The 14,375-nt window shown below is 41.4% G+C and overlaps 1 protein-coding gene across 1 annotated transcript in view; it reads right to left on the bottom strand.

The window, feature by feature from the left end:
• LOC144818610 (adipocyte plasma membrane-associated protein-like) overlaps window positions 1-14,375 on the bottom strand; it is a 113,348-nt gene that overhangs the window by 67,175 nt on the left and 31,798 nt on the right. Inside the window, exon 2 of the mRNA XM_078676210.1 lies at window positions 7,563-7,652. Coding sequence (XP_078532336.1) covers window positions 7,563-7,652 — 90 coding nt within the window. The remainder of the gene's footprint in view (window positions 1-7,562; window positions 7,653-14,375) is intronic.

Raw genomic sequence — 14,375 nt, 5'->3', positions numbered from 1 at the left:
AAAGGTGGGGGGTATTGTCTATTACATGAAACAAAAATTGTGTGTTATAAACAGAAAATCTCTTTTCATGAAACCACATGTATGAGTGATGATAAATTGTTGGCTAGTCTACTGGCTAGAATTTTGGAAAACTTTTACAATCCTGATTTACGATAGCGATGAGAAGAGACATTAGTCTAGTCTTCATCTGGTTTAGGTGATACTACTATTAAGGCTTCAGTACAAGAACGTGCAACCATACCTGACTTATTGAAATCAGTAAACAAGTGATGTAAATAGGGATTCAGGACAGCAGTGAAAGTTAAAAAAAATTCAGCAGGAATAAATCTGCTCCAGGGTACTTTTGAAGTTTGAGTGAGTGAATAGTACTTAGAATTTCTTCTTTAGATATAGTAGTATCTAGTTGGGACTTGTCAGATTGGGAAAGTTGTGGAAGGTTAGCAGAGTTAAAAACACACTGATAACCTGAGAATGAACTAGATCTGGTTTGTTATACAAGGATGAATAAAATTTAAGGAATGTGTCAATCTCAAGAGTAGATATAGCAATCATACCATTTATGAATATCATACATTTTGGTTCTTTTTTTAATGTGAAGATAGTTGCATAATAATTTTCCAGATCTATTAGCATATAAAGAAAATTTAGCTTTCTGATTTGAAAGTTGTATTCCACCTCTTTTACTTAATAATGAATTGTATTTATATCTAAGTTTTGGTAGTGCAGTTTTAAAATTACTATTGTTAGAGGAAATACATTTATTTCTAATTTAGTTTCTCCAAATTTAATAATGTATTATTGAATGCCTTATTTTCATGAGTCATAATAGAAATTGTAACCCTTTATATGTATCCTTTAAAAACATCCCATTTTATAATAGGAGGTGTTGTACCATCAGGGTTGAGAGAAAAATAATCTTGGATAGCGGCCAATATTGTGTCTTTATTAACACCTTGAAGAATGGTATAAACATTCATGCTTCATCGAGAAGGAGTAACGGAGGAGTTATCGATTTGCAAACAAAAATTAATTATTGCAGGATCGGAAATTTCAATATTTCCGATTGAAGGTTAAAGATTTTACTAAATCTCTGGATTCTAATAAATAATTTAAACATGAGTGAGAATTATGAGGATTAGAGAAAAAAGCAGTCTTTATGAGTTGAGAAACATAATCTCCAAATGTCAATGAGTTTTTTAAATAGTGCTTTAAGAGCGTAAAAACTTTTGGATGTGTAAATTCAGTGAGTTAAAGCCTATCTAAAAGGGGATCACATATCAAATTAAAATCTCCACCAACATTAAGAGGAACATATTCAACCAGGATAATTTCAGAGGTAATGTGAAGTAGAGTCATTAACTGTTGGTCTATATAAATTAATACAGTATTACCACGTTTAGCTTTCACAAATAGAAATCTGCCATCTTATTCGGAGTGTTTATCCAAAATCTGTAATTGAAGCTTTTTGAAAATAAAATTGCTATACCATTTTTCTTACCTAATATGGAGGCAGAAATTAACTGAATGCACTTCTTTTGCATGTAGGCTAAGATTTTGACGTCCAAATGTGTTTACTGCAGTAGACAACTGTCAGCTCTATATCTAAATAAGTAATCTAAAATTTTCAAACGTTTAACAGCATATCTTGATCCCTTAACATTCAGATTAACAGTTCTAATTTTATGAGTTGTATCCATATGTCATTGTAGGAAGTAAGAATTACAATTAGGGGACAGCATTAAGAGAAATACAGTAGTAGCAGTGGAGACCAATGAAGTAGCTCTAGGACACATAGTAACACAAGAACAGAACACACACAGGAATCTAAATAGAAAACCAACAAAGAACATATATATCAAGAATGAGCATACATGCATTGAGAAGAAGAGCCAAGTGAAAGTGAGAATCACCCGTAGCAATCCTAATATCATATTGTCAGGGCTAATAAGTAAATAAGTAGAAACTCCAAAGTGGTCTAAGGAATGTCAGTTTGATGGACCTAGCGTATCCATTGAAAGTAATTATCCAAGAATGCTCGAAGATCTTCTGGACAAGTAAATGATTTAGAGAGGTCACCCTTCCAAATGCGCATGGTGGAAGGGTCAAAGAGACCGTATTTGAATCCAGAGCTTCTGACTCATGGTCTTAAAGCTGTAATCTCCTTACGGATGGCAATAGTCTCTTTTTTTAACAGTACAGTACTAACAATGTTACATAGGCCATATATTTTATTGATGATACAACTTGCCATAGATTAGAATACCATCTTAGAATATACCCCTCTGATCCAAATTGAGAGTGACAGTATAGACACTGATGAGCGTGTGAGGCTGGGTCTGAGTCCATGCAAGGTAGTTTATGTGCTAATGGCAACAGTCGCTTAGCAAAATCTTGATGAATGAAGATTTTATTGCCAGTAACCAGAAGCAAGGGAATTTCTTGTGCTACTTTTCATATGAGGGCAAGAAGATGATGACGACGAACCTTAAATATCACTTGTCTTGGTTTGGTATGGCAATGCTTATGATGAGATGGAATACAACGCGCTTTATCAATCTCAAAGTTTTCGAAAATTTTAAGTATAAGAGATTAGGCAGTAAATTCTCTAGATAGTGTCTACAATCACTGCCCTCTACATCTTCAGGTAAATTGAAAATTCACATATTATAATGCCAATTCGATTTTCTAAGTCCGCTTTCTAACTTCCCTATCTCCGCTCGCAGAGCGGAGATACCACTTTGGGGGAAGAGTCCTGCGCTCTATAAGCTCTTTCATTCATTCATTCAACAGCGTGTTCATAGGAGGAATTTTTGTGGAAGTGGAATTAAATTAGTTGCTCAATTTTTGCTTCATTGTCATTCATTTTAATTTAGTTGTCTGCGACCTTCATTGAAAGACCGTCATATCCTTAAAAATATTTTTCATTTCAATAACAATATTGTCAGTGTTCGATCGAACGGCTCGTAATTACTCCAAAATAGAGATAAGTGAAGGTTCAGAGAAGTCAACAATTTTAGACTTTATAGGCGGCGGAGATATTGCTTCTATATATTTATGAGCTGATGAAGCTTTGCTTTCCACGTTAATAAATTACCATAATAGTATATAGCAGTAATATAAAATGGTAATGTAAGTGAAAAAGCCAAACCAATGTAGAGCTGGAAGAAAATCCCAGGTGCAGCAGCTAAACCTGACTGCAGGCGGATCCAAGGCTGAAGCTGTGCCCTCTCCTGACGAAACTCTGCCTTCATGACAGGAGCTCTTGGGAGAGAGCAGGGAAAGCCTCGGTGAAAGGACCAGATGTTTCCCGAATATTACAGGCAGCAAAAACAGAAGACCTACAGGCTAATCACCACATGGGGGTAAGGAGGGTAGTTTAAGTGATAATAAATGCCCTGAAAAATCGTGGAAAATACCTCATCGTATGCTGGGCGCGCTGGAGCTTAACAGCAGGCGGCCATTTTAGGTCGCGTAGCTCCACCTTATTTTTATAATGGCAGGATTACTACACTGAAAAGGTCAGACTTACTTGTTAGTGTTGCTAAAAAAAAATCAGCTCCAAGAATCTTTCCAAATTACAGGAGGCTAGAGATTATTCTAAAGGTTGCTAGGTTTGCAGCATCCATGGCCATTTCTTTTAAAAGTAAAGTTATAATGGAATATTTCAGATCCTAAGGAACTGCACCCACTGAGAGGGAGAGGTTAATGATCCTTGTGATGTGACATGTGAGAGCCTTCCTACATTGCTTAAGGTGTTTGTGCTGAAGATATCCACTGCACTCCCACGAGACCATCTAAGCAAACCTCTTCAGACATGGTGAAGTGGATAAGGACATGGACAGAGGCTGGTATTAAGTGATGTGCAAATTACATGATGGGGAAAAAGCACATTTAGGCTGTGCACTATATTTGAGTGGGAGAAGAATTTATCAATTCTGAAAAGCCTAATTTTTCATATAGTTCACCTTCTCATCAGCATTTCCGGGATATCTACACAGATTTAAAGAAAACCCATGAGAAAGAAGTAGCTTAAAGTTGACAACACAAATTGCACACAGTTCATGATATCTGTAGGAAAAAGGTGAAGTTGTTTCTCTGGGGTAGGATAGATCTCTTAAAGCAAAAATGAATAAGTAAGAGAATGCCTGTGATGCATTCCACAATTTCAGAATGGGAACGACACGACCACATGCCGGGCTGAGAATGTAACCACTACATGCCAGGGAGGTAATCAGGGGTAGAGCCCCACCCTGCCGGCCATAAACTGCTTCCCATCTACCAACATAAATGGTGTGAGATCGCTGATGGAGAAGATTAAATCATGCTCCCCATTAGATCCAGCCCCACCTCACATATCTGGGAAGGCAATGGAGTCCTTGCTCCCTTCTTTGGTTGATATCATTTATCTCTCGTTAGAGGCCGGTGAAGTTCCAAAAGCCTGGAAACATGCAATAAATAGGCCCCTATTAAAAAAGACAATCTGGACCCTACACAGTTAGGGAACTACCGACCTATCTTGCTTCTTCCACTAACTAGCAAATTAACAGAGAAACATGTTAACGAAGCATTAACAGAGGTCAAGGAAACTAACCACTGTTTTGCACCCCACTCAGATGAGCTTTCGGGCGCAAGACAGCATGGAATCAGCATTGCTGGTTGCGTTGCAAGAACTAAAAATGACCCTGAATCAAGGGAGCTCAGCTGCTATAGTGCTCCTCGATCTCAGCGCGGCATTTGACACCGTGGACCACTCAATTCTACGAAAGAGGATGTGGGAAAGTGGCATCCAAAACAAAGCACTGGAGTGGTTGTCCTCCTTTTTGGAGGGCAGTACCTTTCAAGTCATGAAGCTAACGTTTTCTCAAACTCTATGCAATTGGCTTGCAGAGTGTCACAGGGCTCCTCGCTCAGCCCCACTTTGTTGAATGTCTACTTAGGACCTCTGGCACGGATCATCCAGGAGTTAGGTATCTCTATGATTTTGTATGCTAATGACACACAACTGGTGGTCTCTCCCGACCCAAAGGGCGATGCGGACTGCATAGCACCATTTCTGGAAAGAGCGGTGGAATGGATGACAAACAGCTTCCTGAAGCTGAACGGGGATAAAACGAAGCTTATGGTGCTTGGAAACAAGGCAGTCCCCAGGCCTATGATCAGATGGCCTAGGTGTCTAGGCAGTCCACCAATCCCCTATTCGACTATCAAAAATCTTGGCGTCTGGCTCGATAAGGAGCGAACTATGGAAAACCAAGCAAAAAGGCTAGCCGGAGCCTGTTTTGGGCTGCTTAGAATGCTCCGTAAAATCCTTGTACAGAAATATGGTATCCCAACTGGTATTGGTTAAAGACAATTAACAATGTACATGTTAAAAAACATTGTAAGGAAGGACAAAGGAGACTCATAAGTTAGCCTCCAAATGTACCATAATACAGCTGGAACCACAGTTTTGTCATAACTCACTATATATATATTCATGCACTAGTCACCTTGCGCCGCCTTTTTTGCTGTTTACATTGTCACTTGCGTTGCCACTGTGCACACCACTTGCACCCATTGAGCACCAGGTACAATTAGGGTTGTACCAATTGGTTCTTTTACAGTGCTGCTACAACTGTAATTTGTTTTTCCTTTGTTTTGGATAAATATGATGCCACAGGCACAGCTATTACTAACTTATGAGTCTCCGTTGTCCTTCCTTACAATGTTTTTTAACATGTACATTGTTAATTGTCTTTAACCAATACCAGTTGGGATACCATATTTCTGTACAATATTATCTACCCCAATCCCAACGTGGTTGATGGGTATTGCTCCTGTAGGCTATACAAGACCGTAAAATCCTTGAGCGCATTCCTTCGCAGCTCAGAAAGACAGTGATCCATGAGTTGGTTACATCAAGCTTGGACTATGGAAATTCCCTGTATCTGGGGGCACCAAAATATGTCAAAAAAACTTCAGGCTGTACAGAATGCTGCAATTAGAGTGCTGTGTAAAGCCGAACAGAAACCGTCGCTCTGGCACTGAACCGTTACTAAAGACAACCAGAATCAAAACAGCCAGATGGGGCGGCAGATCTTTTACACAACTGGCACCCAAGCAATGGAACTCTATGCCAAGGGAGTGTAGATTCATGGAAGCTGAATCTATTTTTCGAAAATAGGTAAAGACCTGGCTCTTTACTCAATACCATTAACCTCCCTTAGCCTCAGTATCGGACTGCTCCGGTAGCGCTGGGAAGCCCTTGGGGAGCCATGCACTCTATAAATCCCCTAATTATAAATATAAACAAGGGAGCGAAGATCCTTCAATTCTTTGCAAATGAGGTAGCACTATAAGATGCCTACCGCTCCATCTTTCGAACATCTGCCAGATTCTTGAAGGAAGTGTTGTACCTAGCTAGGAAACAATCACAGTATGGTGTTGTTGTCATGAAAGTCAATGAGGTCTTGGTGATAGTGGCTATGTGGAAATGTGGTTAGCAATGACATTGCCAATGAGGAAGGCCTGTTCAACTACTGATCTGGCCAGCAGCAGAACACACTTGGGACTGAGCAGAGAAAGTGGACTAACATGAAAAAAGTGAAGGGATGATTTTCCTCAACTATTGCGAGAAGATGTAAGGGACACAAACTAGATGGCAGAAATGTTTAGCATGATGTTTCAAGTAGTAAGGTTGTATCCTATCAGCCACAAGAAAATAATCCCCCCCTCCACCACTACCAATGCCCTCTGGCTCCTTGTCAATGTGGTAGCTTACACAACACTGATGCTATTTGATATTATTATTAAACAAACCCGAAAATGGTTTAATTTCTGGCAGTCCGATAATTATAGAACTATTCCTGACAAATGTAAATGGTTAGGAGAAATCTGCAGGCGTAGTCATGGAAATGATGAGTAGCAGGTGGATCAAGGCACGGTTTGCAATGAAAGTTTCTGAATGCCCACACTCACATCAAACTAAGATATGACCCTTTCCCACACTGACAGTGGTTGGGGTTTTACTCCAGAAAAGGGCTGGGTGGAAACAAATCACCTCCAAACGTGTAAAGGGGTGTAGGGGAAATGTTTTCTCTTAAGCAAAAAAAGAAATAAAAATGTGCAGACCCATAGCATTTTTATTCCTTTTAAAATAAAGAAGCAGAGTAGTAATAGTGGTTATTCTCTGGAATACAGACTGTACGAACTCCGAGCATCCAGGATACATAAACCATTTTAGTCACAATCAGACAATTCTGCAGCTCTGTGCTTATTTTATCAGTCATATACAAGCTACAACATATGCATCGAACAGCATTAAAAATCTGTGTTGTACTATTCTTTTCACTTCTCCCAACTGTACATTTCTGCAAATATCCACTGAACACAACATTTATAAGCAAAAATTGGCAGTTATTAAACATTCAAGGGGCTGAACGTCGTAGTCTCTGTGAACACGGTTTCAAGACATACAAAGAACATTGCAAGTAAAAGAAAACACATCTGATCATAATTAAACAGTCCTGACCAACAGCAAAAGTCAATTTCACAATCTTCACACATCAGGAAAGGTGACTCACATGAATGGTTCTGGATCAATGGGAGATGGCAAGAAGTAGATGGCAATGATTATTCCAATTAAAGCACTCGAACATCCATATTTTAGGAACCTGAAGGAAAATGTAAACCGTATCAAACGTTATTTGTTGCAAGATGTCAAAGTCCATGAAATATATAATTTATTGTAAGATGTCAATGTCTTGCAACAAAAAGATTGGTTAACCAGCACTCCATCCTATCCTTCCCCCCCCCAAAAAAAGTAATTCAGATATTGGATAGAGGTGGCTGCTTACAGTAGACTCATCTTCTGAGCCCATTAATCCTTCCCTTCAAACCCTGGTACTTAGACATGGAGGCATCTTTTAAAGAGAACCTGAACAAAGAGAAGAGGTTACAAGCATGACTTTTTTTTCTTTCATGAAACAGGATACTGGTAGCTCACCTGATTTCCAATTTACAATTACCTTAGGGACTTTAGAGGAAGTTAAGGGCATCAAAGTTTTAAGAGAAAGGGTCAATATTAAAATAAGACTATTTACTTCTATTATAAAGTTTGTTTAGGACAATCCCACACAAATTCCTTCAATGGATCAAACAACTAAACACATCCCCACAGCCAGGACATGCACCGGGGCACACATTTCGAAGGCCCATACTATAAAACTGGGCATGAGGAAGGGATGTCCTCTCTCTCCCCCATGCTTTTTGTGCTTGCAATGGAGCCCCTCGCATGCAGGTTGGGCACTGGGTCTGGGGAGTGGGGTATCCCTGTCGGCCACGCGGTCCATGCACTGTCACTATATGCAGATGACATTGTGATTTACATCAAACACCTATGGGAAAACCTGCTTACATTGGCCAGCACCTTCACGCATTTTAAGTCCCTCACAGGACTAGCCATAAATATCAGGAAGTCCCACGCATTCCCCTTTAAGGATAACTTCCACATGCAATCGATTCAATTCGGCAAATAGGAGATTGCAGTAGCCTCTACCACTTTCCGGTACTTGGGAATACAGATATATGGATCCAAATGACCTACTGGATGGGAACCTTTGAGAGTAATTGTCTCTCTGCACACCCAAGTCACCTTTTAGACATCATTCCCCCAATCAGTAGCGGGCGGCTTGCAATATCCAAAATGGTAATACTCCCACGTATTCTCTACTTTTTCACCAATTTGCCCGTAGTGCTCCCGATAAAGTTATTTCAAACACTAAATATTCTCCTAATAGAATTGATAAGGGGTAAAGTTTGTCAACATATCAGTTTGTCAAAACGGCAGTTGCCATCGGACGCCGTGGGCATGGGGGTACCTGACTTCCAAACATACTGTCCGGCAGGGCAATTGCAGTGGCTCTCTTACTAGCTGGCAGGATGCAATCTGAAAATAGACTACACACACCCAAATGATTGCCCAAGGGAAACTTCATAAGCTGTTATGCCTGGGGTGAATGTGTTATTTTAGTGACTTTCACCTGACGGAGAGAGCGAGACCCGCATTGAGAAGAGTGCAAGTAAAATAACTCTGGACTACTCGCGAAAGTAAGTACGTCACGTTAGAACTCGATAGATCAGTAGCGGCAGTTCTGGACTATTAGATACATGGTCAGTGTATTTGCAACTATGCCTTTGTCCTTTCAGCTTTCAAAGGTGAATTCAGTCTCGAGTGTCCTCACTATTACAAAGACAGTCCATTATTGGCAGGAAGTCTGACGTTGTATTTGAGATGCCAATGCGAACGCGTAGAGAGGTAGCCTCTGGATTTCAATTAGTTTGCAATTATTTTTGACTTTGCATGGGAATCTGGAGTCTGGCTTGTCATACATGTCCTTATTTATCTTCATTTTTCACGGGGTGCACTTTTCTATTATTAACACGGTGTTTGGAAAGGGGAATTGATTAAGATAAAGTTTCACTTGGGACACCTAGAGATAGAGAGATAGAATATACCAGCTCAAGCACATTAAGAAATAGGTTTTTGTGGCCGTCACTTCGGATCTTTATTTATAGTTGTTTTATAAGGAATGTCATATGTGTATATAGGTCCCTAGGAATTTGTAAAATGGTTACTTATCTAAGTTTAATCATGAGAATTGGCAATTGTAACACTGTGTAAACAGAGTTTCTTTTGACATTGTAGGTTTTGTATATATAATTGTTGATCGGAAGCCCTAGTCCTGATGAGGCCCGAAGGTTGATGGGCTGAAACGCGTCGATATTACTTTCGAGGACACCTAATGAACTGAAACACACAAATAATTACAATGTCAGTTGAAAAATAGAAGGATATAATCATTTACCTTGAACACTGCTTATATAGGGTGATCTCATATTGAAGGAATGCTCGGTTGAAGTCTATGGTAGAGCATCCAGTTCGAATTATATGGGCTACATGAAACAATAAGTGAAGTTACAACTTTATGTTTCCATCGTGAATCATGGTGAAAGAAAATCTGTACACGTATAGAGCTATGGTGATAAATGGTTGTATATGTTTGTGTATATATGTAAATGTCAGTTGCTAATGTAGTTTGAATAATAGTCAAATAGAAATAGAAAAAGCAAAGTGAGAATAAGGGATACACTTGCGAATGAGTAAAGAATTGTTTTTGAACAAAAAGGTGCTTTTGAGGCAACATTTGGTGAGTGACTAAAACCAGAAGATTAGTTTCAATATCATTATTGAGTTGGGATAGGTAATTAAAAAACCTGTCCGGCCTATTTTTGCTTAATTTGTCCCAAGGCATTATTGTGTTTTGTTGTATTTGGGGTGACTATTCCAACATCAACTCCACTACTACCCAGAGTGGCGCTCACATTCTGGAAACTGGTCCTGAAGAACACCACAAAGACCACTGCTTAAGCCCACAATAAACTGCTCCTAGGCCTTCCATCCCCCACGTGCACACTGACGCAACACAGATTTTCCAAGGGGGCACAGGCAGGAGTGACGGAGATGGGTGCACTATTCGGGGAGGGAACACTATTTAATCATACAGATTTAATACACGAACAGGGGCTCACAGATACACTCTTTACAATGCATGCTGGCCTTTGTGAGATATGTTAAACGGTATTGGGCACCGGACGGGGCTGAACCCACCACAAATGAACTGGTTCACTCAGTGTATTTGATGGGCACCAGCAGATATTTGATCCGCTGGTTAGACCAAGGAATTAACACACACCAACTCTCGCCTCTGTTGCCACTGCATGATAAGTGGGAGAGAGATGTAGGCAGAGTACTACTAGATAAAGAATGGAACACTATACTATAATACCCCAAGCAGGTATCCCGCAAGTCACAACTTAAATACATACAATACATGATAATGTAGCGTCCTTACCTAATACCACATAGGATAAACTCAATATTCCCTAATACTACAGCAACATGTCTGAGATGCCCTGAACAAGATGCTGATTTGTTGCATATGCTGTGGGCCTGCCCCGCCTTATTCAACTATTGGACGCACATCACCGCAGTCCTGAAGGAGGTAGTTGGGGGCAACACATGGCATAAGTCTCTATGCACTGCAGAAGGGCCACAAAGTACAGGCAAGGGTTGCAGATCTGGTGCTCATTCTGGCAAAAATAAATATAACCGAGAGGTGGAAATCAGCAACTCCACCTACTGTACTCTCATGGAAAGAGGAGGTGAAACGCTGGGGACTAACAGAGCGGCACCGTACATTGGGAAGAATACCACGGATGGCCGAAAAGACCCATAGCAATGAGCTGTGACCTCCTAATGGAGCCCTTTAAAGCTTTTGATACTTTCGCAGCCCCATAACCCACAACTGCCAGCTCTCTAATGACCATGGCTACAATAGACTGGGACACGAGTACTTAAGCTACATGCTCCTTCACTCTTACTACCAATACACAGAACATTCTGACTCAGACTGTCACATTTTAGGCGCTTGTAGGTATAGACTACATCTCCCAGAATGCCTGCTCTGTAGTCTGTTGTTTGTTTCCTCACTCTTACTTTCCCCTCTCATTTCCTATATCCGTTCTCTGAGGCCAGTGCTCGGTGCTTGTCACCTGATTGCCTACCTGAAGCTGTGTTGTTGAAGAAGGAGAAATTCGGAGCCCTTTTTGTATTCAGAGACGCTTGGAAGTCGCGCTGAGGTTCAGCGCGGGAGAACGCGGCGAGTCACGGTCAGAGATCAAGGATTTGACCCCTAGTGACCTGAAGAGTCGCGCTGCAGATCCGCGCTGCCTTTTCAGCATGGGAGAGCGCTGGGAGTGTTATTCGGAGCACCGTGAAAGCGCCCCTTTGGTCACAGTATCGCGTTGGGGAGCTGCTCTGACAGTATTGAGAAATCAAAGACGGATGTCTTTGGTAATGGGACTCTGACTATTGCTGAAGTTACCTGTAAACCTAGAGCTGTTGAGAGGCTCGGATTAAGTACTTTACGATTGTGTTGGGAATCAAGAACCTATTGTTTCCAGACAAATCCTCGAGGCTTTTGGACTCAGAAACAGGCGGAAGAGAGGTCGTGTTTGAGCTAAGTAGCTTCTTCTTGTCCTGATAGACTTACTCAAAGTTCAAGGACTCTTGGGGAGAGCTTGTGTTTCTTTTTTTGACTTTTACTTTATTTTTGCCTTTTGCTCTGAGATCTTTTCTATGGGAGATTGTGGCAGCATATAGCAGTAAGTTATTCTCACGTCCATATATTTAGTAACTGCATACATCACACTGGAGTGTATTTATGTGTGTTCTTTGTATTCCTATGCAGAAACCCGAATGCAGACTTAACGTATGATACCTCCCCTGTCGCCGGGCATTGTAGATGGTTTCTGGCTGCCAGTCCTTTATGTTTTATTTCTCCACTTTTCCCCTTCCCTGGGTGAGGTCCTCATAGGAGAGTTGTATATATATATCAACTCACTTTGGGTGCCGCTCCAAGGGAGGAGTGAAATAAGCTACTACATCGCTCCTGCTGTGTCCGAATATTAAGGTTAGTCAATCTGCAAGTACATTGTGACAGAGTGACAAGCCCACGTACGCATACGGCCTGAGCGATGGATACCAACACAGTCTTGGCCTCTGTGTTGGAAACCCTTAATGCCTTAAGAGTAGAAGTAGATGCAGTCCATGGGGAAAATCAGGATATGAGGACTGAAATGAGTACCCTAAGACGTGAGATAGCTGGAATAGCTCGGTCCGGTCCTACCAGTTCTAGAGGAGCCCAGTACATTAGGGATGCTACCCTTCAAGCTCCTGGACAGGCTCAGTCTCCTCAGTCTTCTGGAGCACAAGGTCCTTCCACTATTCAGGTTATACAACCAGTGCAGTTACCATTGGCCCCTCCGGAACGGTTTCTAGGGGATCCTAGGAAGTTTGGTACGTTTCTGGGACAGTGTAAGTTACACTTTATGTGCAAACCCGCTGTCTTTCCTGACGATCATTCCAAGACGGCATTCATGCTGTCTTACTTGGGAGGCAACGCGGCTAGTTGGTCGTTTCCTCTGATCGACAGAAATGACCCAGTGTTAGACAACTTTGACGAGTTTTGTGAGGAAATGCGGAAACTGTTTGACCGCAAGGCCCATATGCTTTCTCTAGATAGAGAACTGATTACGCTTAAACAGGGGTCACAAGATCTTTTATCCTACATTACAAACTTTAACCGTCTTGTTGTCGAGACTGATTGGCCAGCTGAAAAGAGAATATCCTTGTTTTATCAAGGATTGAGAGGGGAATTAAAAGATGTTCTGGCTCAGGTGGTGAACATGCCTACTACATGTGCAGAGCTCATAGATCTTACGGTTCAGTTGGATCACAGATTACAGGAACGGAAGGGTGATAAATATCGTTATGAGGTGCGGTTTCCAAGCTCCAAACCTCGAACTGTGATGGAGGGCGCTTCATCCACTGATACTGCAGAACCCATGCAAATCGGAGGGGTAAGAGGTCCCTTGAGTCCCGAAGAACGAACGCGGCGACGCAATCAGAAACTCTGCATGTATTGTGGGAAGGCTGGACATTTCATCAAAGATTGTAAAGCAAAGACCAAAAGTGTTAGAACTATACCTGCGATTGACTATCTGTCTACGGCTTCGGGAAACGAGAATGCTCAAGCAAGTTCGAGACCCCTTGTTTGAGCCAACCTGCAGAGAAAGAGGTCTATCATGCTGTGGCAAATACAATGCAACCATCTGTTCCTCACATGAATTTGTGTGTTACCATCAAATGGCCTAAACAAACACCCATGATGGTACACGCAATGTTGGATTCCGGAGCCACGGGCAACTTTATTGATTTACAGTATGCCAAGATGTTGGGAGTCCCATGCATTCAGAAGGAGATACCAGAAGCTGTGAAGGCCGTTGATGGGTCAGACTTGACGTCTGGGCCGGTTTGTTATCATACACACCCATTGGTTATGCAAGTAGGACAACACCATTTTGAACTTATTTCCTTTGATCTAATCGATGCCCCACAGTTCAGACTGATATTGGGTATGCCGTGGCTAACTCAACATGATCCCATGGTTAAATGGGCGGCTCGTACTATCACCCTCAGTTCAACCTACTGTGCAGAGCACTGTACCCCAGAAAGCCTGCATGAGGAGATTCAGTTGGAAACCCCTGCGAGAGCTTTAGCAAGTGGAGAGAGAACATTGAGGGTCAACGCTGTCTCTACTCTTCCGGAAGAGTACAGGAAATATCGGGATGTCTTTAGTGAGAAGGAGGCTAGCAAGTTGCCTCCACACAGAGACTATGATTGTGTGATCGAGTTGGAACCAGGGGCTAGTATCCCATGTAGCAGGATATACGCTCTTACCGAGGCCAAAAACACCTATCTGCAACAATATTTG

The sequence above is a fragment of the Lissotriton helveticus genome, chromosome 1_1 (assembly GCF_964261635.1).
Source record: "Lissotriton helveticus chromosome 1_1, aLisHel1.1, whole genome shotgun sequence".
In the NCBI taxonomy this organism is placed as follows: domain Eukaryota; kingdom Metazoa; phylum Chordata; class Amphibia; order Caudata; family Salamandridae; genus Lissotriton; species Lissotriton helveticus.
Note: the sequence above shows the minus strand (reverse complement) of the source record. Positions and strands in the feature narration are given on the sequence as shown.